Genomic DNA, 24,127 nt, shown 5'->3' on the forward strand with positions numbered 1-24,127 from the left:
CCCAAACAGATGCTTTTTTCTATATTGCTAGTGACTGTTAGGGATGTTAAAATTAGATTAATCAAATAGTCGATTGAATTTCCATTGACTATTCAGTTAGTCAGTAAGGACGCTTCTGCTTTGAAATGTACTAGAGCCCCAACAGAGGGACTCTTGTACATTTCAAAGATGGAGCTCCACTGCTGTGCCCCTACCTCCTCCCATGGAGCTGGAGGGAACCAGCTTTTAAGCCAGCTCCTCCCAGCACCCCTCCTGTTCTAACCCTCCCCCACTTTGCTGCCTCTTTCTGATAGAGGCAGCAAGGGTTGGGGAGGTGACTAATAGACTAGTTTGTTGACTATCTGATAAGTCTTTGCTTATCAGATAGTCGGTTAGTTGATTAGTTACTTACATCCCTTGTGGCTGTATTACAGAAATTTTAATTGAAATACATGTATTCTTTAGCATTTTTATGGTTCATTTGTTTTTTTCCATTTAACTCAGCAAAGGCACTGGAAAGTTAATATACATTTTACTTTCTTATTAGAGTTTGGGTTTCTACATCTGCAGAGAAATATTAAAGTAGAATTTTCAGTTAACATTCTTCATACTCCCTCCTTTTAAACTTTCCTAAACTTTTATAAGTTCAAATAGGTTTTGTTTATTCAGAAAACTAAAGTTCTAGCAAATTATAGTGTCTGTTTAAATCACATTCGTAACTTTCCAGATCAGAAACTCAGCACCTTTTCTGATAGAAGCAAGCAGAATACAAGTCCCTACTATAATCATCTCTGAAGTGTCAGTTGTTTCCTTATCATACTAATGGTGTTGGGTTTGTTAATATATATATATATTTTTGGCAAGCGTTAAATTTCTCTTGGCTACTTTTTTAATGACAGAGAAAACCTGGAAGAGGTTTTGAGGCCCAGTTTATTATTTTTTATTAATGTTGTTTAGCCCACTTCCACCAATGGTCAGTTTAAAATAATATTGTTCCATTTTCTTCTTTAATGTAATCAGTAATACCTAAAGTTATTAGGACATATTTGAGGGGTAATATTTCTAAATTACTTTCCCTTTATCTGTTTAAAGCTGGAGTGTCTAATGCACTTAGTGAGAGCTGGCGCTACTGTAAATGCCTGTACAACACGTTTTGCGCAAACACCAGCCCATATTGCTGCTTTTGGAGGACATCCTCAGTGCCTGATCTGGTTGATTCAAGCAGGGGCCAACATAAATAAGCAGGTATGTATTAATGTTGTGTTTAATATTTGTTTAGTTTTTTAAAAATACACAGGCCTGAATTCACAAAGGGACATTGCTGTGGTGCTGAGCATTGTAGTGTCTAATTTCTAGGTACCTAAAAAGTCACAGGAATAGTAGATGCCAGAATCCACGCAGAAGAAATGGGGGGGGGGGGGAGATAGGCATCTTGGAAAGAAATTCTAGAAAACTAGCTGGCTAGGCAAGGAGCCACTTAAACTAACCAATGAGAGATGCGAATGAGAGTGGTATGTTAAGCCCTGCCGCTTTCATAGAGAGAGGCATATTCCTGCAGCCTGGATGTAGCTTCCGGTCTCTGCTAGCAACCCACCATGAGAGGGTGAAGGGGCTCTAAAGCCTAGTGGTTAGTGCACTCACTTAGAAAGTAGAAGATCCAAGTTCCAGCCCCACTGCTTCAATAACTACTTGGCCAAAGCTTCAAGACAAAAGATTTGGATAGTCTCACATCAGAATATCCCAGAGCTCAGGGATTAGCGCACACTGCTTAGAGGTGGGAGATGTATCTTCAAATCATTTTTCCCCATCATGCAGAGTGGATAATTGAACTTTGGTCTCCCACATTCCATGCTGAGTGCTCCAGTCATTGGGCTGAACATTATGTGGATGTCATCATCACCTCCTGGATTTTTAATCGTACTACGTACTGTAGATATCCTCTGAAGATACATACTGGATCAGGCTCCAAACACAAGATAGTGATTTGCCCATCTCTCCTTGTCAGTTTGTGGATTGCTGTGAGTCTTAGGTGGGAGCGAGATAGAGAATCTGCCCTTGGAAGAAACAGGTATCTAGGGAACAATTATGCAAAACTTAGGCACTGGATACATTTTGGTGCCTACCAGTTTAGTAAGTGGTTTAGTAGTTTTATGAGTTGCAGCGAGGCCTACAAAATGGGAGTTAAGGACGTAAGTACCTTTGTGGATCTGGACCATACTCCTTAATAAAAGATAATTTGGAAAAGTTTCAGTTATTTGTATCTCAAGTATTAACTATAGAAAGCAGAAGTATCTTACAAAACAAGATTTGTAAAGAAATTGAGAGTTACAGTATTTTAACTTAACTGAAGATTTGACTAACTCATTTTTCCAGTCCAAGATTTGCGATGTGGTTGCTGTTTTCAGTAAAACTGTCTTTATCAAGTTGCTGTAATGTTGGCAGAATGACCATAATTCTGTTGTTACATTCTTATCTGTTTAAGAGATGCATTTTAAGTCAAGCTACTGTCTCTCATGGAAACCACCAATCCATCCAATATAATTCAATAAAAATTCAATATGAGCTGACTGAGATTATTTTAGGTATACTTGTTTTCATGTTTCTCTTCCAAGGCTAATGGTCTGAAAAAATACTACAATTTACTTTTAAAAACAATTGGAAGAGAACACATTTTTCTTCATCATAATATGGGTGAAAGAAAATAATTTATATTCTGGGTTGGATAATCTTTATTTCTGTATTGTAAGGCTGCACTAAGATTTATTCATGGGTGGAGGATTGATTAGTATAATATGCACTTTCTTAACAGTAATAGAGACAAGCCATAATTACAGATATATACTGTTGTAAAAATTGCAAACAATGTGCTTATTAATGCACAGCAAGCATGACCTTTAGGGCAAAATAATGTACCATGTGTATTCTAGCAGTAATTAAAACATTATATTGCTATGGAGTAACAGTGAATTTATATATTATTCTATACACTAAAAATCTATAGTGATGGATCAGAAATTTTGTAGTTGCCTTGTTGCCTACATAATTATTCTCTTAAAAAGAGGTGTTACTTAGTATCTGTTTATGCTGTAAAATATTTCCCATAAAATAAGTAGGATGTGCAATACTGTCAGGTAAATCTGCTGTAGAACTTCTAGTGTAATTCTCTTTAATAAAAAAAAAAAAAAAAAAGTTTGCACAGTTACAATGACTTTCATTTTTAGACTTTAAAGTTGTATGTGACTTTTAATTAGGGATGTTAAACTGTGTAGTTGACTAATCGTGTAACAGCTGACAATTTCAGAGGTTATACATAGGGCCGCAACCAGCTCCCTGGGAGCTGATGCACACTTGGCTCCCAGGGCACACAAAGACAGCAGTGTGGGGTGGCAGTTGGTTCCCCAGGAGCCAGTGCATGCCAGCAGCTCTGAATGAGTACCAACTCCTGCTTGCCCCTGGGAGCCAGATGAGGAGCATGTAACTGTTTGGGTAACCAGCTATCCATTTAAACATCTACACTCTTACATCCCTACTTTTTAATATCCAGATGGTCCTGATTATTAAGATGAATGGGGTAAGAGAGCATTCACTGAGATTACATCTTAGTGTGTCTTAATAGAGGAAGGGCAGGGAGGCTTGCATGAAGGAAAGAAGTTAGCTTTTGCCTTGAGAAAAAACAGTGCTATGATTATTTCAGTGACACGTGAACAAGTCTCACAGAAAATACACAATGGCCTCTGGAGCTGTTCTCGACATGTGCTTTTTGTTGTCACTAAAGGAGCTTAATTAGACTCTGCTATAACTAAGCATACTGAAGCTAAGAAGTGAATTTTCAGGTTTACAACTTTATTATCCAACTAGCTTATTTGCTTGTCTCTTGTCTCAGTTTATTGTGGTGAGTCTTTCCTTGTAGTAACAGAGTCCTAGAAATGGTCTGCATAACAAGTGCTTTTCTTGCCATTGAATTGTACTCTCTCTGCAGCTTATTGAGCATTGGAAAATGGGTTTTGCTCTTTCTGTTGACCTGTTCTGTTGGTAATCTATCCACAGTATTGTACATAATAAGAATATTCATTAGCTTTCTTTTAAATATGATCTCAGATGTTCTTCTGAAAGAAGAACATTTACTTGCTAGTTTTCATAATTCAGGTTGTGTGTTCGGTTTTTGTTTTTTTTATTTTCCCTTGAGTTCAGGGATGGGAAATGACTGTTGTCAATGGCAATTGGGTTGTTTTCCGGTCTGACGTAAATCGTAACATGCTTGAGATTTTTCCTCATAATATAACAAACCCCAAACCAATCATCTTCTGGCCAAAAATAATTGTAAACAATTTCATCACTTCAGAAGAGTGTTTGAAAAGAAGGCAAATGAATAGCAATTACAATTTAAATTTTGACACTTTCAGTACCGGATTTTTTTATTAAACAAATGCTTTAAATAAGCAAAATGATCGTATTTTCTGTAATCCACTACATGTCTGTAATTAGGAAGGCATTATGGGCCTCCACTCCATAGTCTGAAATTTTGGAGGGATTTTGTTAAAGGTAATTGAAACAGATATTTATGAAGTTCACCTCCCAATGACAATCTCCAGATCAACAAGTTAATCATTAATATTTGGAGGATCTGTGCCATGCTGTATTAGAAGGGTGAATATCACCAGACAGACATTTAAATTGTTTTATTTAACTAAAACAGCAACGTTGTGTATTCTGCATTTTTTTCTTCAACAGCAAAAATATAATATTACCACAAAACAAGCATATTAATTTTTTAATTTAGTAAAACATTCACTTTTTTAAAAGCAGATTTGTTTTTGTTAAAATTGTTTTTAACTATAATAGTTGATGGGGTTTTTTAATTAAATTGACTCTGTCAGCCAGATCAAAATGAGAAACTTAAAATACTGGCTTTTTTGATTAACTCAGTCATCTTCATTTTCCTCTTCAGAATCTGGAAAAGAAAATAAGCTTTCCTACTTTTTCAAATCCCAAACAATTTCTCAGTTTGGAATGAATTAATCCAGAAGACGAAAATATTCTTTTTACACTGGTAGAAGCTACTGCTGTTTAAAAGTGAGATTATCACTTCAACAGTCTCTGAATCTAAGTGCTCAAGTGATTTCCAGTTCACTGGTGTGACTTTGTATAAAAAAAAATTATTGAATAGTTCACCCTTAGCTTTGAAGGTTATTATAGTTGGTATTATGGAGGGATGATTTCTGGGTGCCCATGTCATAGCCAGCTCCTCTTCAGCAGTTAAGGCTTGTCCCTGTCATGGAGTATTGAGAATTAGGGATGTTATGTAGCGGTTAATTAGCTAATCGAGTAGTCACTGGAATTTCCATCAACTACTCAATTAGTCAAGGGGCGGGGGGGGGGGGGGGGGGGGGGGCACTAGCTACCCCGGTTGCAGCTCTGCAGATTGAAGTTAGTAGGAGCCATGCAAGCAGGCAGCCTGGCTCATACTACATTTAAACTGCAGAGCCACAATGAGGTTAATTCCTAGGGCAGTGCAAGCTGGGACTGAACAGTCCCGGCTTGTACTGGCTCCACGCCCACTGCTGTTCTGCCTCCCCTTGCACCCCCCTCCCTCCACACACACCATGGAGACTGTACTTTTAAGCCAACTCCCCCCCCCCCAACACCAACTCCTGCTTTCTCCCCTCCCCTCTTGCTACCTCTGATACAGAGGCAGCAAGGGGGGAGGAGGAAGGGAGTAGTGACTTGACTACCCGATAAGCCTAAGCTGATTACTCAAATAGTTGCTTACATCCCTATTGAGAATATTTACAAGTAAAGGAGCTGGAGATAGTGCTTGTCCCTTTTTTTTTTAATGCTTATAATTTAAATTGCATATTTCTCTTTTTAAGATCTCATTCATAAATGAGATTTCCTTCCAAATTTCAAGAGCATCAGCTATAAAACAGTTATTTCCCTGCAATATGTTCAGAGCTGCAGAAATAGGTTTCAGTGTCCTCAGCGTGTGTTCAACATTCCTCGTAAGCCCAGTGTTGAGAACTTTGGCTGTGACATTTATTTTTCATGATTTTGTTCACAAACAGTCATCAGATTAGGCCAGTTCTTCATATGGTGTTCAAAACAGTCCACTACTGAGTTCCATTATATGTCACGTGAGAGACTTTGCTTGATTCCTACTTTTTTCAGAGCAGCTGCTGCAAAGTGGTTGTTAGGAAGTGTTTTGCAACTTCAACTTCAGTGTTCCAGAAATAAGGGCTAGAGTCTTGAACTAGGAGGTGCATCAAATGAGCACTGCTACCATATGTTATTATCTTCGGCCTCTTCACTCTCTTATACATTTTTTTTCTCATCTTGGGCTAGGGATGTTAAATTGTGTTTAATCAACTGATTGATTAGTTGATGGTATTTCCATTGACTAGTTGATAAAGCGGGGAAACTGCAGAGCCACAGCGGGGTTAGCTCCAGGGGTCGATCCCGGGACCTAACCCCGCTGCAGCTCTGCTTTTTAAATGTATTAAGAGCCGCTGAGGTTCGCAAGTGTGGGTTCTCAATCATATATAAAGGAAAGTTTGTTGCATAAACAAACGAGGGATGTGAAAATGTAACTGTGTACCTGTTTAACCAATGAGCCTGGGCTCATTGGTTAACCTTCCCGGTTACATGCAGGCTCCCAGTATATGCAGGGAGCCAGCTTAAAAGCCAGGTTTCCTTTGGGTCAGTTTTCATGTTTAGTCACATGCTATCCTGGCATCTCTCAGAAGTTAGGCTATTTACATATTGATAAGTTTGCTTTGACACTTAAAGCACACTTTGATCAGGAGTCCTTTTGGGGAGGAAGGCCATATGACTTCCCCAATTGCTCCTGGGTGTTTCTCAGCTTTTCTGTCTCCAAAGCTGCTATTTCAGAAGTTTTTTCACACCCAAGAGATGTATCTATGAAAATACAAGCTGGTAGTACAACTAGTTAATGCTGACCTTGATCATCTTAACAGATAGAATGAGGATTAGGAATGAAGTACATGGGGGTAGGAATTGGGAATTGCTGCAGTGCAGGAAATGCAGAGTGAACAAGAACTTTGCAAAGATTAGTAAGGGGAAACAAAACAAAGGGCAGGAATAATGGTGGCTTAAAGGGATCCATGTTTCTCACTGAGTGGTGACTATAACACTAAGCACTGAATAAAAGAACTAAATACTTACTTCAAGCCCTTCTCCTCCTCATAATCTCTGTATCGTTAGTAATGTCAGTGGTAGATGTGTGGCACTTTGAGAACAACATGCTTCCCACATCATAGTGTGGGCCCACAGATCATAATCACATGCAGAATTCAGCCCTCTCCTACAAATGACATTGACATCTTTGTAGTAGATTGACCTATCAAACTGCAAAAACATTTTGGGAAGGAGTTGGGGAGGGTTGCATGAAAGAGAAGCAGCATTTTTGCTTGCTCCAGTCCTGATTTGGGCCTCTGAGCACTGATGCATCACTAATGGATGATGATAGCCTCAAAGAAGGGTCATTCCATAATTACATGGCATTGGTTTCCTTATGAGGTAATTTTTGCAATACTGTTAAAGTAGCTGGTAACTAGTCATGAATGAGACCACCTACCTTTACTTAATTCATGTCAGGAAAAAAAACACTGAATGTTTAGAAATAATGTAATTTTTTTTGAGAAGTTATACTTAACAAAATGTGCTTTGTGTTTGCAGGATTATGTTGGTGAAACTCCTATTCATAAAGCAGCACGGTCTGGTAGTATGGATTCCATAAGTGCCCTTGTAGCTCATGGAGCTCAAATAGAGTAAGTGAGGTTTTTTGCTTGGTTGTTGTGTGTCTAACTAACATAGGATAGTGAACATAGATACTAATAAACTGAAAAAAATCAGAACAGCACACATCTTACTAAGATACCTTCAGATTGACATGTTCATTTATTGTAAAACAAGATTTTTAACATGTCTAGTAATCAAAAAATTGGCCTTGAGGTGATATCAATCAGTGCAATACATGAAACACTGAATTAATGTACATTTGTTATTAAAACCGTATTTTTACACCTCTGAAAAATGCCCCAAAAATGTTACATCTTGTCTCTTTTATAGTTAATTTACAACATGTTATATGTCTGTAACAATTAATAAATTTTAAAAAGATCTAGAACAGATTTATATGCCAGATAAAGCTTTCACTCAGCAATTAGTGTAATAATTTTTATTAGTATATATTGTATATTTGCACTGTTAAATTTTTTCTTTAAAGGTTTTTGTACTTCACAAACATTCAGAAAATTTCACAAACTTTTGCAACTTACAGCATGGACAAAATGGATGCAGTTTTCACCTAGACATGTTGAGTATAAGCTCTGCGGCTTATAATAATGTAAATACTTTAGCACTTTATTTATCATTAGAACTAGCTCTATAATTTAAGTAGTGTTTTTTGTATTTTAACCTGCAATGTGAATATCTGAATTATACATGAAATAGACTCATAGTTCATTTCTTGTTTAACCCTTTGGTTTCCATGTTACTGTTTTTGTAGTGCTGCATCTGTGAAATCTGCCTTTTTTGTATATAGAGTTCAGAAAGTATAATTTGCAGGTTAATAATATTAAGTACAACTGTCTTAATTTTTAATTTAAACTATTAAATTGTTATACAAACTTATTAGATTTTGACACATTACTTGAAATCAAACTTATTTTTATAAATATCCATTTTGAACTGAACACTCTGAAAGTGAATGTTTGAGACAACTTAATAAAAATTTACTGTGGAATTGAGGAAACCTTAATTATCATCATCAATTACTATTTGACCATTTGATTTTGTAATGGTCAGAAAGGATAATGTTAAGTGGTAAATAACTTTATAAAAAAAAGTACTTTAAATAAATAAGATTCTAGAAGCAAAATTAAACAAATGATTAGCTCTAATAGGAGTTTTCTTTTATGAGCAGTACAAGTAAGAAAGCCTGCTCTAACTTTAAATAATTTCATTAATCTTTCCTGATATTGACATGTCATTGTTCTGTGTAGGCAGAATATTGTTGTAAGGTTTTATAGAGGGCATATAGCATTGGCCAAAGCTATTTTTGGTCTTTTTAATGTCATCTAAAATGCAACAGAAATGATGCCATTTTATGGCAATTTGATGTAATAGATAACCAATTTTGTCTCTGGCATTTCATAATTTAAACAGTGCCTTAGGTGTTCTGTGGGACTTTAAAGACAGGTCCTGCCATAGAGAGATTATAGTCAAAGACCTCGGTTTTTCAATCTGATTTGCTTCTGTGACTTAGTCTTCATGGACCCTAATTGAATCCGACCCATCAGAATCTGTAAAACTCACGTCTATAGATCAGTTTCCAGGATTAATGCTTTAATTTGATTCATCATTTTCATATAGAATAAAATCCTGGCCCAAGAAAACTCAATGAGAGTTTTGCAATTAAGTATAGGGGCCATGATTTCACCTAAAAGTATAGTTTTTTTATTTTCAGATTTAAATGCCGACAATTAAGCCATATCAATATTTAAACACATAAAAGGGGTATTGATTTTAGGCATACAGGTTTGAGACTGGACCCCTCCCCCTCAGTTAATGTCTCATAGATTATGTAACTACTTGAAAATGCAGAGTGCCTTAAGGATTACATTTTATTCACATCTATTCTGTGTCTTAAAGAAAAAAAGGTTCTTCCCATTATAGTATACTAATGAATTCCACCATGGCTATAGTAATTAAAGGGATTATCTGGGATCAAAAGAAGTTTTATTTTTTTTAAATATAGAATTAAACACAAAGAACCAAATACACAGGTGATGAAAGCAGCTCTAATGTCTCTGGTTTTAGCTAACTGTGCCCACAAGTTCTGGTGGTGAACTTATCCCTTTGTTCATATTAAGTTGCCACTTTTTTTGTTTGTTTTCTATAAATAAATTATTGTTTATTTCTTTATACAGTGTTTTTGTTACTAAAACTGTAGTTGCATGAAGATGCAGAGAAAACAACTATGACCGCAGATAGGCAAATATAAAGACACCTGATATAAACAGGTATACAATGTACACTGAATTTAACATTATTTACTTGTGTTTTATGGGAAGTAACACAAGGATACTAAGATTCCATTGTTTCATTATGGACTACCTTGATGAAAATATTATACTACTACTAGTAGTACCTCGTATTAAAGTCTGATAATTGAAATAGGGCTCTTTTAAAATTGAGAACAAAAGCAAACTTGGGCTACCACAGTTTTTCATATGTTTTTTACACTATTCTTATATTACTCATTTAGTTACATTGGGAATTAACTAATGTTGACAGTATTTAATTTTATCCTTTCTGGGTAGGTGACAACTTTAGTTTGAATACATTTTACTTACTTGAAGTTCTTCAAGTATAATTTATTCCCACCTTGGTAGTTCACCACTCCTCTAAAATACATCCAATATGTTACAGTCTAAACTGAACTAAGACTTGCATTATTTTCCTAATTGATGAAAGAAAATATGGGTCTCCATTCCTGTGTAAATTTTTAATTGTAAAACAATATTAAATGTACACTCTAGAAAATAGTTTGACCTTTTTTTGGTGGTATTTGCCTTCTCATTTTAGCTGAATCATATTCTGTGCACAGTATGTCCTACATCTATAAAAAGGATTGCTTCTAACTATGGTATACATGGACTCTTGAAGAGGGGAAGCAGGTGGTCACAATGAATGAAAAGGTTTGCTTTGTAACTGATTATGAAAGTGGATAATACTTTTTAAAGAAATCCATTGTAAGTGCTGTATTTTCATTAAAATGAAATGGTATGATAGCATAATTTGTTGAAATTGTGCACATTGGAAAATAATGATGAAACCAGTGTTCAGAAACTCTACAAAGAAACGAGTTCTTGGTGCCAGGTTTTCTTTTGCCCTTTTTGATGTATGTTTTCCAGACTTACATTTTTATAATATTAGATAAATCTAATGTTTAGAAGATATTGCACTTATTAAAAATACCCAGATATAAATGCTGAACAGGCATTGTTGAATAAATGAACATATCTGCTATAATAATTTGAAATGGTTTCTGGCACATTACTCTTGTGCTTCACATCAGCACATTTCTGATCACATCATTCTTTTTCCTCTTTGTATGAATAGTTCACACTGCAACTGCCATTTGAGCAGCCACAGTACTACTTCCATCAATCCAACACAAGAGAGAGTCATTGAAGAGACCCCCTGCCAGGGCCAGTTCATCTATCTATCCTGCTAAGGTGGCGAGAGAATCTTGAGATCATGATGTGGTTTGATATATATTCATTCAGATGAACATACTAAATCTCGCTAAGGGCAGTTATTTTGCTTAACTCAAAGGAAGAAATTCCGCATTTTTTTCCATACCATATTCTTGAAATATTCCAATATGTTGTTCAGGGTTCTTGAATACCAGAACACAAGAGAAAGCTGCATTTATTGGAATTAAATCTTGTAGAAAAATAGTATGTCATGCTAGGAAGCTGTCAAAGCCTGGTAGTCATGCACCAGCACTATTGTTTATGGCTGTTAGACAGAATTACAGAGGAAAGCGTTTTATGTTCTCCCTGGCTTGTGATAACTTAATTTGGTGTCCAAAAGAAGATATTCAAGAACTGAGATAGACATGTCAATGGACAAAGTCAAAATGAGACCAGTGGAATTTGAAACTGTGAAATCACTAGTGCATCTCCTTCTGTTAGGTAAGGCTTTATCCATTCACCTCTAGCTGGCACAAAGATTTCAGCTATTTTCTCACCAGAATTGTTGCTTGATCTACTGATTATATATTAATTCCCAGTTAGCATTCTGTGGTTTGACAGAGGTCATCCTCAAGCTGGAAGAGAGTTTTCAACATAAGAGCCCTGATGTGCACGGGAAAAATACACTTACGAAGGGCCTTTTGACTTTGTAATATTTTTAGTAAGATCGCAAGCACTCCAGACCAGTAAAGGAAATAAAGATCATTCAGAATGGTCAAGACTTCTAGCATCTGAACATTCATATACTCACTCGATCCTTTGCAGAGAAACCCAAAGTGTCAGTCATTTTCTTATCTTCATTGCTGTCATCACCAGTGAGTGTCATCCTTTTTGTCTCCCGAAGCATGCAGGCCAAGATGTAGTTTTTATAATGTGTTATCATGATACCTACTGTGCTTTAGTCTCTTCTCCTTATTTGAACTTCCACGCCCCTACTTCTAGAGTGCTGCTTATTATAGGCTAACTTATTTGTTCCCCTCATTAGGATTTAGATCACTCGGTCACCATAACTTGTGACTAGCATGTTGGTTACACTCTGTCTGCAAAATCCCCAAAATAATCCGTTTTTACTTGAACATTGCAATACATAATTCCTAAATACCATCACTTTCTTACACATTCTTGATGCATCATTCAATCTTATGACAACTTGTGATCTAGGGTCAGTTACTGGATATGAACATTATCAGGTATTTCATAAATAGTTTTATTTTAATGACAGATTCTTCTACATCCTTTGAGAAGCCCTCTATGAAGGAAGTATCTAGCTACATTTGTTGTCATATTCTTTTTCAGGCGAAATCTAGTTTGACATTTTAATTATTATGTCCTTTATGATTTCCTTAGCTCTGGTACATACTGGTAGATACTTTTCATCTTGCCTTCATAAATTACTCAAGATTTCTAGTTTTTGCTCTTCAGAAATTTGGAAGCCACAGTAATTCTTAGATTTAATGGTGACAGATATCTTAGTATAAAAGACCTAGGTTATGAGATTTATATATGTCAGATTCTTCTGCATCAGTTTTGGGGGAAAAAAGTCAAGATTTTTCCTTTCATTGGACACTGCTTTGTGAAGAAGTTCCTGAATCCTATACAGGTCTGTTCCTGTCACCTAATAGATATAAAGGTTTCAAGAACGTGAAGTTGTTTATTTGTAGTCTCTTAGACTCCTAGTGCTCTGTAGCATGTACCCGCTGTTGCATTTTTTTAACATTCTTTGTTTCCTTACCCAGATAATTTAACTAATATGCTTTCATTGTTGAATAGGATCTTGCAATCATTAAGTATTCTTGATATGAAATGCTTTTCCTATACTACTTTTTCTCCAATAGAGTAGACATGACGGTACTGACACTCTCTGTAGAAGAATCATCCTACTAGTTTTGTAAGATCCACTAATCACATCCTGTACATACTTCTTATTGATGATTTTCCATTTGACTGTCACTTTAAACACTTCTCAGCAGAATGTTTCACATTTATGGCAAGCTACTACACAGACTGTTTTCAAACAGAAGATCATCTTGTAGGTACCTCCTTTCCAGACTCAGTTACACACCTTCCCTGTGGCATCTATGCCTCTGGGTGCTACTTACAGTAATTTAGGATATTATCAAGATGATGCAATCAAAACCAAAATCTCTTTTGTTACACAGATCTTCATAAGACCATTTTCAATGAACTTTTTGAAAATAAGTACTAAAACGTTAAGCTTGACTCTATTCAGTAGAGAGAGCAGAACATTAGGTTAATATGCTCTTCAAGTCCTCTCTTGGTAAGTGAGGGCTGTTTAATTTTTTACCAATGAGTGCTTTAAGGTTGAAAGCTTCCTAAGTCAGGACATTTCAATCCATTAAGGCTGGAGGGTTATTCACGTGGATAACTGTACTAAGGATGTTATATGTTGGTTAATTTACTAGTCGAGTAGTCGATGGAACTTCCATCGACTACTCGACTAGTAAATAGGCCCGCTGGGGCTCTTGTACTTTTCAAAGAAGGAATGCTGAACTCTGCATGCAGCCCGGGGCCAGTGGGAAGTCCCACTCACTCCAGACTGCACATGGGCGTGCAAGCTTTGAAATGTACAAGAGTCCCCAGCGAGGGCTCTTGTGCATTTCAAAGCAGAAGTGCCCTCATAGAGCCCGGGATCAGATGGGGAGTCCCCAGCTGACCCTGGGCTCCACGCGGTGCTGCCACTTTGAAACACCAAGGTGTTATTCAAAGGCACAGCAGAGCCATGGATCAGCTGTGCAGCGCTGCCGCTTTGAAGTACTACCCCCACTCCCCCATTGCTGCCTCTATCTGATGGAGCGGGGCGGGGGGAGGGAGAATTGACTAGTTGCTGGCATTTGCTTATCGGATAGTCAACTAGTTCTTAACATCCTTAAACTGTACTCAAGTCAAAAACTGAAGGGAATTGGTGAGCCAAAAATGGCAGAAAACCTTTTTCACGTCTGGAGTTATTTGGGTATCCAGTAATAGCAAAAAGTGCAGAAAAAACACTTGCCTCTATTATAAGAATTGGGTATTAGATGTGTCTTTTCTGGTAGTGGCATGTTCTTAAATGAGAGGCAGGACAGCTGTAGTTACCGATATTATCACCTACAACAAAGATATACTGCCATAGGAGAAAGAGCGTGTGTAAAGTCCATAAAAGAAAGTATGTCCACCAGCCAAGCAGCAACAGAAATCTTTTCCATGCGTCTGCCTGGAACTCAGCTGGAAAGGATGCAGTAATTGTTATAAGCCTAATTCAGTGTTTCTTAAACTGTGTTCCCGGGGACACGAAGCCGTCAGAGGTGTGCCATGGGGGGGATCAGAGTTCAAAATGGCTGCCCTTAAAGTGGCAGCCAACCTTTTTGTTTGTTTGCTTTGCTCAAAAAAATATCCTTGGTGTTCCTCATTTAAAAAAAAAATTGTTTGGTGTTCCTCGGTCTTACAAAGTTTAAAAAACACTGGCCTAATTGAATTAACTAGTTTCTCATAAACTTCTTGATCCCTTTGCTTAGAAAAGGGAGTTTAAATGTGGTGTGATAATTTGTGAGATTTTTTTTCCCCCTCAAGAGAAGTTTAAGTTTGGATTGATTACTTGAAAGTACAGGTAGTAGGTTTCAAAGAATGTTGACCATCCTGGCTCTGGCTTCTAGAGATGCTTTGTTGAGAAAATGAACTTAGAGATGGTTGGTACTGGGCTTGTTCTACACATGCAGTTCTTCAGATGGACTAGTCCAGATGAAGGTGAACTTATTTCATAGAAAAGTTGATAGTTGTAAGTAAAAGTGCTGGTTTCTTGAATCAACTGGAGAGACCTCAGGATTAGCAAGAGAATGGTGATTTGAAAATGTTCAGTAGAGTATTATTTTAGCAGCTGCTATGTGGTGGAGAAATAGTTGACCATGAAAATTAGGTTCAGGTTCTAACTAGCTATGTTGGTAGACTTGTGACGACAATTAAGAGAAGGGGTAGAATTTGCTGTATTTGTTTTGCCAATATCCTCTGCCTGGTGTATGATTTTAAACTTGTACCAGTCACACTAACTCAGAAATTTTAAGTTTAATTGGCAAAAAAAAGCTCTGAAAAACTTTGTGTGTCTGGGACTTCACTAGAGTTGGCAGAAGGCACATGGCTTGCATAAAAGCCTGACAGAAATGTTAGCTCTGACAATAGCTTATCTGTCCACTGTATAGAACAGCTTTATAGGACACTATTTGAGAACCATTGAGTTGGTTCATTTTTTCTGTCGCTTATTATGTTAGTAGTATGTGGCAGATTTGGAGGAAGGGCACATTTTAATTGGTTTTCTTTTGAAATTCTTATCATAAGTCTTTCTAGTTTTGAACCCAGAGGATCTTTTGTCTGCTTAACTGTATATGATCTCATCCACTCATCTTGTTGCAAAAGGTATTCCAGTGCTGTCTGAATCTCTAAAAGTCATTCCCCACCACTGGAAGCTAGTGTATCTATCATTTGGTTTGTAATTAACTGCTATTTGTACAGTTTTGCATTGTATGTCTTTTTTGTTTTGTTTTTTTGCTTTCATTTGGCCAAAAAATAAAAAAAATTCTCTAAGATGACCTACATCAATCGTATAATTTGTTCTACTTCATGTCCTCAGTTTTTGGATATAATTTGTTTTCATATAGAGCCGTGGTCCCCAACACGGTGCCCACGGGCGCCCTGGCGCCCGCGGGGGCATTTCAATGCGCCCGCCAGGTGCTCGGGGCTGGCCTGGCCCCGGGCACATGGTGCACGGGCGCTTGCGGGGGGAGAGCGCTTGGCGGGGGGAGTGCCGGGCGTGCGGCACTCGGCGGGGGCGGGCGCCGGCCCCGGGCGCGCAGCAGGGGGAGCACCGGCCCTGGGCGCGCGGCACTCGGCGGGAGGGGGGAGTGCCGGCCCCGGGCGCGCGGCACTCGGCGGGGGGGGGGGAGTGCCGGCCCCGGGCGCGCGGCACTCGGTGGGGGAGCGCCGGCCCCGGGCACTCGGCGGGGGCGGGGGGGGGGGGGGGAGCGCCGGGCGCGTGGCACTTGGCGGGAGGGGGGGAGTGCCGGCCCCGGGCGCGCGGCCCTTGGAGGGGGCCCCGCCCCTGGGCGCGCGGCTATGGGGGGGCCCGCCCCCGGGCGCGCTAGTGTCCCCGCCCCCTGGCGCCCGGCGGGCAAACGGCCACACCCCCTGGTGCCCGACAACCTCCAAAGGTTGGGGACCACTGATATAGATTATTGTTCAAGGGAGTTCCACAGCACATGATTCAGGCTTTCTGACATGAGAAATGTTCTTGTTTTAACTGTCGATCCATATGTTGCCATCAGTCTTCTCACAATTCAGAGAGAAGTGTCGAGGTGATTGTTGTTGAAAACCATGCACAGCCAGTCCTTGGTGGCATGTAAGAGCTCTGTTCTGCAGCAGCATTTTTACTTGGAAGCCTCTCCAGTTTGTGTTTTTTGTCTTGATTTTTGAAAACTGGATGGTAGTCTTTCCTGAGCAGGTTTGAAAGTTATATGTACTTTTTCTTGCCTGAATATAGACACCAACATACATCTCTTGCAATATCTGCTTTGATGACATTTTCTTAGATTTATTTCCATAATGGAAGTATTAACTTGAATTCCTAATCTGTCACTAGTCACTGAATAGCTGCAGCAATAATACTCTTTCTACTTGCTAATATAGATGCTCCAGTTTGACCTTGGTACATGTATTTGACATAGCAGAAATGGTGGTATTTTGTCAATTGCATTTGTATCAAGTTGGTATTCTATTTAGAGCCTCAATTTCTCTTTTATTCTACAACTTCACAGTATTCTCCTGTGAATGTGCTTTGGGGTCATTTTGGCAAAGTACTGTGGTGATGCTGTAACGGTTTTGTTGTTGAACAGTACTGTCTGCAATTTGGGAAGTCTTTTTGTGAATTTTTTTTGGGGGGGAGGGAGGGTAAGTGGAGAAAGTCTCTTTATGGTACATTGCTTAGGTGAACATTGCTACTACGAAAACTATTACAGTTTCTTTTATCTTTGAACAGTGTTCATTGTGTAATACAGCATATGTGGAAAATCTGCCAATTACTTTTACCTGTTACATAACGTTCTGTCATTCCCAGGGTACTGAGACCCTGACATAGATTAGTGAATGAGAATTGCTTTAGTGGAATGGCACTCCACTTCTCCTCCTAACACTTTGTGTGGTGATGTGAGAAGAGATTGAGAATCTAGCCAATGATTTTAAAAGTTTCAGAATTTTCATTTAAAATTCAACCTTTTATTATATCGTGACACTAGTTGTGCAATGAAAACTTGGCACCAATTTCTCATTTCTGCGTATAAAAGCTCAGAATATATTTCTATCAAAATATTTCTCAGCTTTTCCAGCAAATCTCAATGCAGTTAATTAAGTCTTTATCCTTTTCTAGTACCACTATCTGAAGAACATGCATTTAAAACAATATTTTGCAGCGTGGACACCAAAGGGTTAAAACATTTTGAGTTTAGTATTTTGAACATTTTGCTTTACAAACTTTAGACTAGTATACTGATGTCTGTAGGAAAAGATTTTTCTCACTGTGGGTATATTTAGTGTTCAGATCCTTTTTTAATTCTTGTCTCTGCTAACTTTTGTATAAGCATATTACTAATTCATTTAAGATGCAGCATATTTGAATTTGAAGTAACTGAAGCCATGAATTGACCAGTAGTTTTTAGCCCATACTATTTAAATTTCATCAAAAGCACTTGACAATTAAATTGGCTTCAGGATGCAAGTAGTAATGTTTACAGAGCCTTTCTGGCTTTTATCTTGTTGTTAAGGTGGTCACATGGTGATGGCTTAAACACAATGACTAACGTGCTACAGCACTCTATGTATGTTAATGTAACTTTTAATCTTAATGTTGCCTGCAAATATGTGATCCCTTATGATGTAAGTTTCCTGTTTATGCACCATTGCCCGTTTAAATCAAACAGAAGATTCTGAAACTGTAAAAACTACACATGTCAATGTTTTACAGCTACGTAATTCGAATTGACTTGATTTTTTCAAGTAATCCTAGAAAGGGGGAGCATTCCATATAGAAACTGCTGAAACTGCCACAGGTGCTTCTCCGAAAACCTTACAGTTGTGGCATTGAATGTTCAGTATCGCTTCCTTTCTGCACACAAGGCATACTGTTGAGGTATTTGTTGCGGTGATTGGTTTTAATGCTAATCTAGGAATTCAGATTTAGAATCTATAGATTTGCATGCTTTTGCTTACCCTAATTTACAGTATCTACATTATTATTTGTAAACTAACAATAAGTAAGTTGAGGTCAGTATTTTTTAAAAGAGTATTACATTTAATATACAAAAATTGTGGTTTATTTTCCTAGATTGTCACATGGCATTAAGAAAAAATAGGTGATGTGATAATCACTCTTTAAATGATAGTTTCAGGGAAATATATATTTTTATAAATATATACATATATAATAAAGTTGGATTATTTTTTTGTAGCAAACATTTGCTGTATTTTCCAAAGTATGTGACATTATAAGTGGAAGATTCCTTCAGGTTCATCTTTTAAAACTACTTACAATTATTAGACTCACTCTTTCTTCTGACATAGCAAAAAGCTAATCACTTGCAAGAAATAATTGGATACCAGGTTTCTTTATAGTAAATTCAGTTGCAGCATGAAGCTCTTCAAAAAGTAATGTGTTTTTACTGTATCAGCTCTTCCTACAAATCTTAAGAATACATTTTATATGCTGTATTGAGAATCTTTGTAATATTTCTAAGAAACGTAATTAACCTAAAATTCGTAACTTAGTATCTCTTTTGCACTCCAGTTTTTTTAAACTTTATATATTAGAAGGAAGTAATTTTAAAAGCATATATTCTGGTCACTTGCCTAAGATGGATTGTATTTTCTTAGAACATTTTTAAGGAAAAAATGTAGTTAGAAATAACTAGCAGAAATCAACTTTGTTAAAAATAGGTACCTTAAGATTCCTGGGTTGGAAGCTGACCTCTGGCTACCACACTCAGTTCCCGTTTGGTTAATGAAGATATTTTTATTGACTTCAGTGATCTGATCAAATTCCCATTCCTCAGCATGATTTGGAGCATTGGAGAAGTTATACCTTTATTCTTGTTTGTATGCTGCATCGTAGTCCTTTTAATAGCTGGATCATATTGACATATCTCAAATGAATTGTGGCTCTAAAATGGTAGCCAAAGTCATGTTGCTTAAAGGAGAAAAATGGAAACTCGGAACAAATGAGTGAAAACCTAAACCTCTTTCATACCAAGAGTAGTTATAGTTCTGATGACTCAATCTGTAGACATCTCTTGTTGCATGAAGCAAAATGATACGATGAAAGGGAAGAAGTCTATTGCTGAATGTTGGGCCTAGCATATCAATAAATATCTTTGTCAAGTTGGAGGATTTAAGTGTTTAAATTAAAAAACGTGCACAATGCATGGATAAAATTTCTATATATTGTCAAATAGCACAAGAAATGTAAACATTTGTCATCCAGTTTTATGCATATTTATATTTTACCTCTCATGAAATTAAATGTTTTGCTTCTTCATCTTATATATCCTCTTTCTGAGTGTTCTCTCTCCAATGTATTTATCTTTATTCTCCAGAGCAAAATATCTGTCTTTACCTTGATCCAAGAATCTTGGAGAAAAGTATTTGTTTTTCCCAATACTTGAAACATATCCATAAGAAAGAACCTAAATGTCTTATATGTTTCCAGGAATAAATGAGTTCCTTTTTAAATTGATACCAGATATAGTAAATGCTGCGTGAATTGACCTGCTGATCAATAAAGAGTCACACTTGACCCCATCTAAAGCCAACTAAAAGGTCCAGTTCTATACTTCTCTCAGTAGGGTAGATAGGCCAAAATGGAATTAGAATGTTCATGTCATTAGAGCTGTCATTTGTAGTTGTTTCCATTCTGAGCTGCTTGGGCAGAAAAAAGGGTTGTGTGGGTTTGGTTTATCAGTCTTGGAAATGTCTTGCCTAGCACAAGTAAACCTTTAGATTGTCAACATAATGAAGAAATTTTGATTGTGCATAATATAGTAAAAGTTTGAGGAATATGACTTGTGGATGGCCTAGTCAATTTACAGTAATTTTTCTAGGCTAAATTAGTCCCATTCTTTCCACTTGACTTTTCTTCCCCCGTTTATTATTTTTTGTTTGGATCCCGTCTACGAAAGGAATTTTGTGTTTTCACTCTCCTCAGAACCTGCTCAATTGGGAGCAAAGTCTCTGAAGGAAAACTGTATCTTTGTCTACAACCCCAAATGTATAGCATTTGAGAAATATAGGATTAGAAGGGACCTTGAGAGGTCACCTAGCCCAGCGCCCTGCACTGAGGCAGGACCAAGTAAACCTGAACAGTCCCTTAGTAACCTCCCTTGGAAACCTGTTCCAGTGCTTAACTATCCATATATTTAGAAAAAAATGTCCTAGTATCTATCTTAAATCTCTTTGTGGCAAGATATTAAGCCCATTGCTCCCTTTCTGTCTTTTTAGTGGGCATGGATAACAATTGATCACTGTTTTCTTTATAACAGTCCTCAATGTATTTGAAGATTATCAGATTCCCCTCAGTCTTCTTGAGTCCAAATTAAACATGCCTAGCTTTCTTATCCTATCCTATGCAGAAAAGTTTTCTAAAGCCTTCATCATTTTTGTTGTTTTCCTCTGGACTTTCCCTACATGTTTCCTAAAGTGTGATTCTCACAGCTGAACACAGTATTGTGAGTAGATGGGGACAGTTACATCCTGTGTCTTGTGACCAGGATGGATTAAAAAAATCAATTTTTTAAAATAAAAAACCCAGATTTTAATTTTTTTAAATATCAATAAAATGCTAAAGTTTCTCATATTTAAAAATAATAGTTGCAATTAAATCTTACCACAAACATGCTACACCTACACTTACAGTCTCATAAAAATGAATTAATGGCTCTAATCTGTCGAGCGTAACAACCAGCTCTGGCTCCTTGAAAGTTCTGGGCTTTCAATTTCTAGTCTGCTGAGAAACATGCAAAGACAAATACAGGCTAGATAGGATTGTTTGTTCTGTTCTTATCTGATAGTGAGCCTGGGCCAAGCAGTGCAGAGTTAGTTAAGATGTTGTCTAAAGACTGACACAATATAAAGGAGAGGACAGAGGCAGCATAGAAAGGAACATTGGAATGGATTGGAAAGGAAAAGGGAAGACATTACTCAGCACGCACACACACAACTTTTTATGTTCCCCCTACATTTTTTCCCATAGAAAAACTGTCATGGCTTCTGGGTATAACAGACACCCTATCTGGGAATATATCGAGGCCTGTCCCACACCACTTCCCACAACTCCCTTTCCCTGCAAATGGCAGAGCCAATAGTAGCTGCAAGGCTCCATTGCTGCAGAGCCAGTAAATAAACACACCAAAGCAGCCAGTTAGCAGGTTTCTGAGTTTTCCCGGACCACTTTGAGAAATAATGTTCTATAGTGATCATATTTGCACTGCTGTTTGAAGAAATATGTTGAAGAACTATCAATGAGAAACTTATTTTAAATCAGTGACTTTTTGTGTGTGAATTAAGTCAGTCCACCTGCATATGACACTCCTGTTAATACAACCCAGAATTAGCCCCTTTATTTTATTTTGGCAACCTCATCACACTGAATCTTACTCAATTTGTGATCCATTATAATCTCCAGATCTTTTTCAGCAGTATTACGGTCTAGCTGGTCATTCTTCCACATTGTAGTTAAGAAGTTTTGTTTGTTTGTTTTTCCTTCCTAAAAGTTGTATTTTGTGTTTGGCATTATTGAATTTAATCTTGTTGATTTCAGGACAGTTTTCCAGTTTGTCAGTTTTGTTTTTTTAATCTTGGCCTCCTCAGTGCTTGCAAATTTCATAAGCATAGTCTTCATTCCATTCTCCAAGTCATTAACAAAGACATCTGATAGTACTGGACCCAGGACTTGTGGGACTCCATTAGAAACATTTTCCCAGTTGGATTGCTTTGAGTATGGTCTTTCAGCTAGTTATGTACCCATCTTACAGTTATTTCATCTGGACCACACTTCTCTAGTTTATGAAGCTCTGTCATGTGGGATTGTGTCAAAAGCCATATTAAAACCAAGATATCTCTGAGAGAGTTTCACCTAATAGCCTTTTCCAAAAGGAAATTGAGTTGGTTTGTCATGATGTGTTCTTGACAATTTTATGTTGGCTATTACTTAGCCGTTTAGCTTCTAGATGCTTAAAAATCTTTAATTGTTTGTTCCAGCATTTTTCCAGGCATTGAAGTTAGGTTGACCGATGTATAATTTCTCAGGTTCTCTTTCTTCATCTTTTAAAGATAGATACTATGCCCTTTTCTAGTAACCTGAAGTCTGACTCAGTATCCTCTCAATGAGCTCTTAGAAGGAATATAAGCCAAAATAGATTTATTTCTCATATTAATTATGTTGAACAGTCACCATTAATCTTTTTAATAAAGACTGAAGCAAAACAAGCATTGAACAGCTTAACCTTCTTGATGTCATCTGTTGTTAGCTATCCCCTTTTTCCCACCAAATAGTGGGCTTACACTTTTCTTTGTTTCTTTCTTGCTGTTAATGTATTTATAGAACTTCCTCTTACTGACTTTTATATCCCCTGCTGGATTTAACTCCTTTAGTGCCTTTCTGATTGTGCATATACATGCTTGCTATTCTTTATGCTTCTTTAGCAATTTGTTCATTTTTCCTCTTTTTGAAGGATTCTTTTGATTTCTTCCCTTCATTAGAGAGTTTCTGAGTACAGCCTTGTTGGTTTTTTTTCTATTTTTCTTATCTTTTCGTCACAGTGGAATAGTTTGCTATTATGCTTCTAATATTGTCTCTGAAAAACTGCCTTCTCTCCTGAACTTGACCCCTTTAGATTGTCTTCCCGTGAGACTTAACCTAACAGTTATCCAAATTTTAGTCTGTTTTTTTTTAATCCATTGTCCTTTTTCTCTGCTGTCACTTTCCTTTTCTTAGAATCATGAAATCTCTCATTTCATGATCATTTTTGTCCAGATCATCTTCCAGCTTTAGATTTGTAACTAGTTCCGTCCTGTTCATCTGATTCAACTCTAAAGGACTGTTTCTCTGATTGGTTACTTCATGTTCTGAAACCGTAATTCCAAGAACTTATTCAGCATTTTGTGTTTTGTGGTATTAACCATGCAGAAACCTGTTGGAAAAGTAAAATCCTCCATTATTACCAGATCTTGTGGTTTTTATATTTGTTGGTAGTTCTTGAAATTTAGTTCATCCTCTGTACAACCTTGTGTGAAACTTGTTAGACTGGTTCCATCATCTATGTTGTACAACTATAAGTACAGCAGTCTCATTTATTGCTAGTGATTATACTGCCATTATCTAACTGCTATCTTTAAGTAATACCTTTGGGATCTTTTGAAAGAGATGTCAGAACTTAAGATTCGGGCCTTACAGGATTAGTGAGAGCCATGTGTAAAATTTAGTTTTAAAGTGTTCTTTAATGTTCTAAAAAAATTATGCCAGTGGGTTAGGAGAAACCTGAAGTTTGAGAGAACTCCCTCCCTTGTTGCCCATAGATTAGTAATTATGCCCTATATTTATTTTCCTTTCATGGTTTGATCCATGAAGGCCTTGTTAGAATCTGAGTTGTTTGTAAAGATGTACTGCTTTTTCAAGCAGTTATGAAAGTGTGAAGTATTTTCTTCATCAGTTGTGTAGGCACCTCGAATTTCATCATGGCCAAGAATTTTGACATACCTTAAATAAATAATCTTCCTTGTTTTTCTTAGAACTAGCCTATGGTAAGTCTTCTAGTTGGAAACAGTGTAGCCTCTTCTCTTTTTCA

General features: G+C 37.2%; 2 protein-coding genes across 4 annotated transcripts in view; one reads left to right on the forward strand and one right to left on the reverse strand.

Annotated features, from left to right (window-relative positions):
• The window catches only part of ING1 (inhibitor of growth family member 1), a 163,783-nt gene that overhangs the window by 34,324 nt on the left and 105,332 nt on the right, over positions 1-24,127 (reverse strand). The window lies entirely within an intron of this gene.
• Positions 1-24,127, forward strand: part of ANKRD10 (ankyrin repeat domain 10) — a 47,251-nt gene that overhangs the window by 7,119 nt on the left and 16,005 nt on the right. For all 3 annotated transcript variants that reach the window (XM_075918781.1, XM_075918785.1, XM_075918796.1), the window contains exons 2-3: positions 1,072-1,224; positions 7,672-7,763. In XM_075918781.1, the coding sequence (XP_075774896.1) occupies positions 1,072-1,224; positions 7,672-7,763 (245 nt within the window). The remainder of the gene's footprint in view (positions 1-1,071; positions 1,225-7,671; positions 7,764-24,127) is intronic.

The sequence above is a fragment of the Pelodiscus sinensis genome, chromosome 1 (genome assembly GCF_049634645.1).
Source record: "Pelodiscus sinensis isolate JC-2024 chromosome 1, ASM4963464v1, whole genome shotgun sequence".
In the NCBI taxonomy this organism is placed as follows: domain Eukaryota; kingdom Metazoa; phylum Chordata; order Testudines; family Trionychidae; genus Pelodiscus; species Pelodiscus sinensis.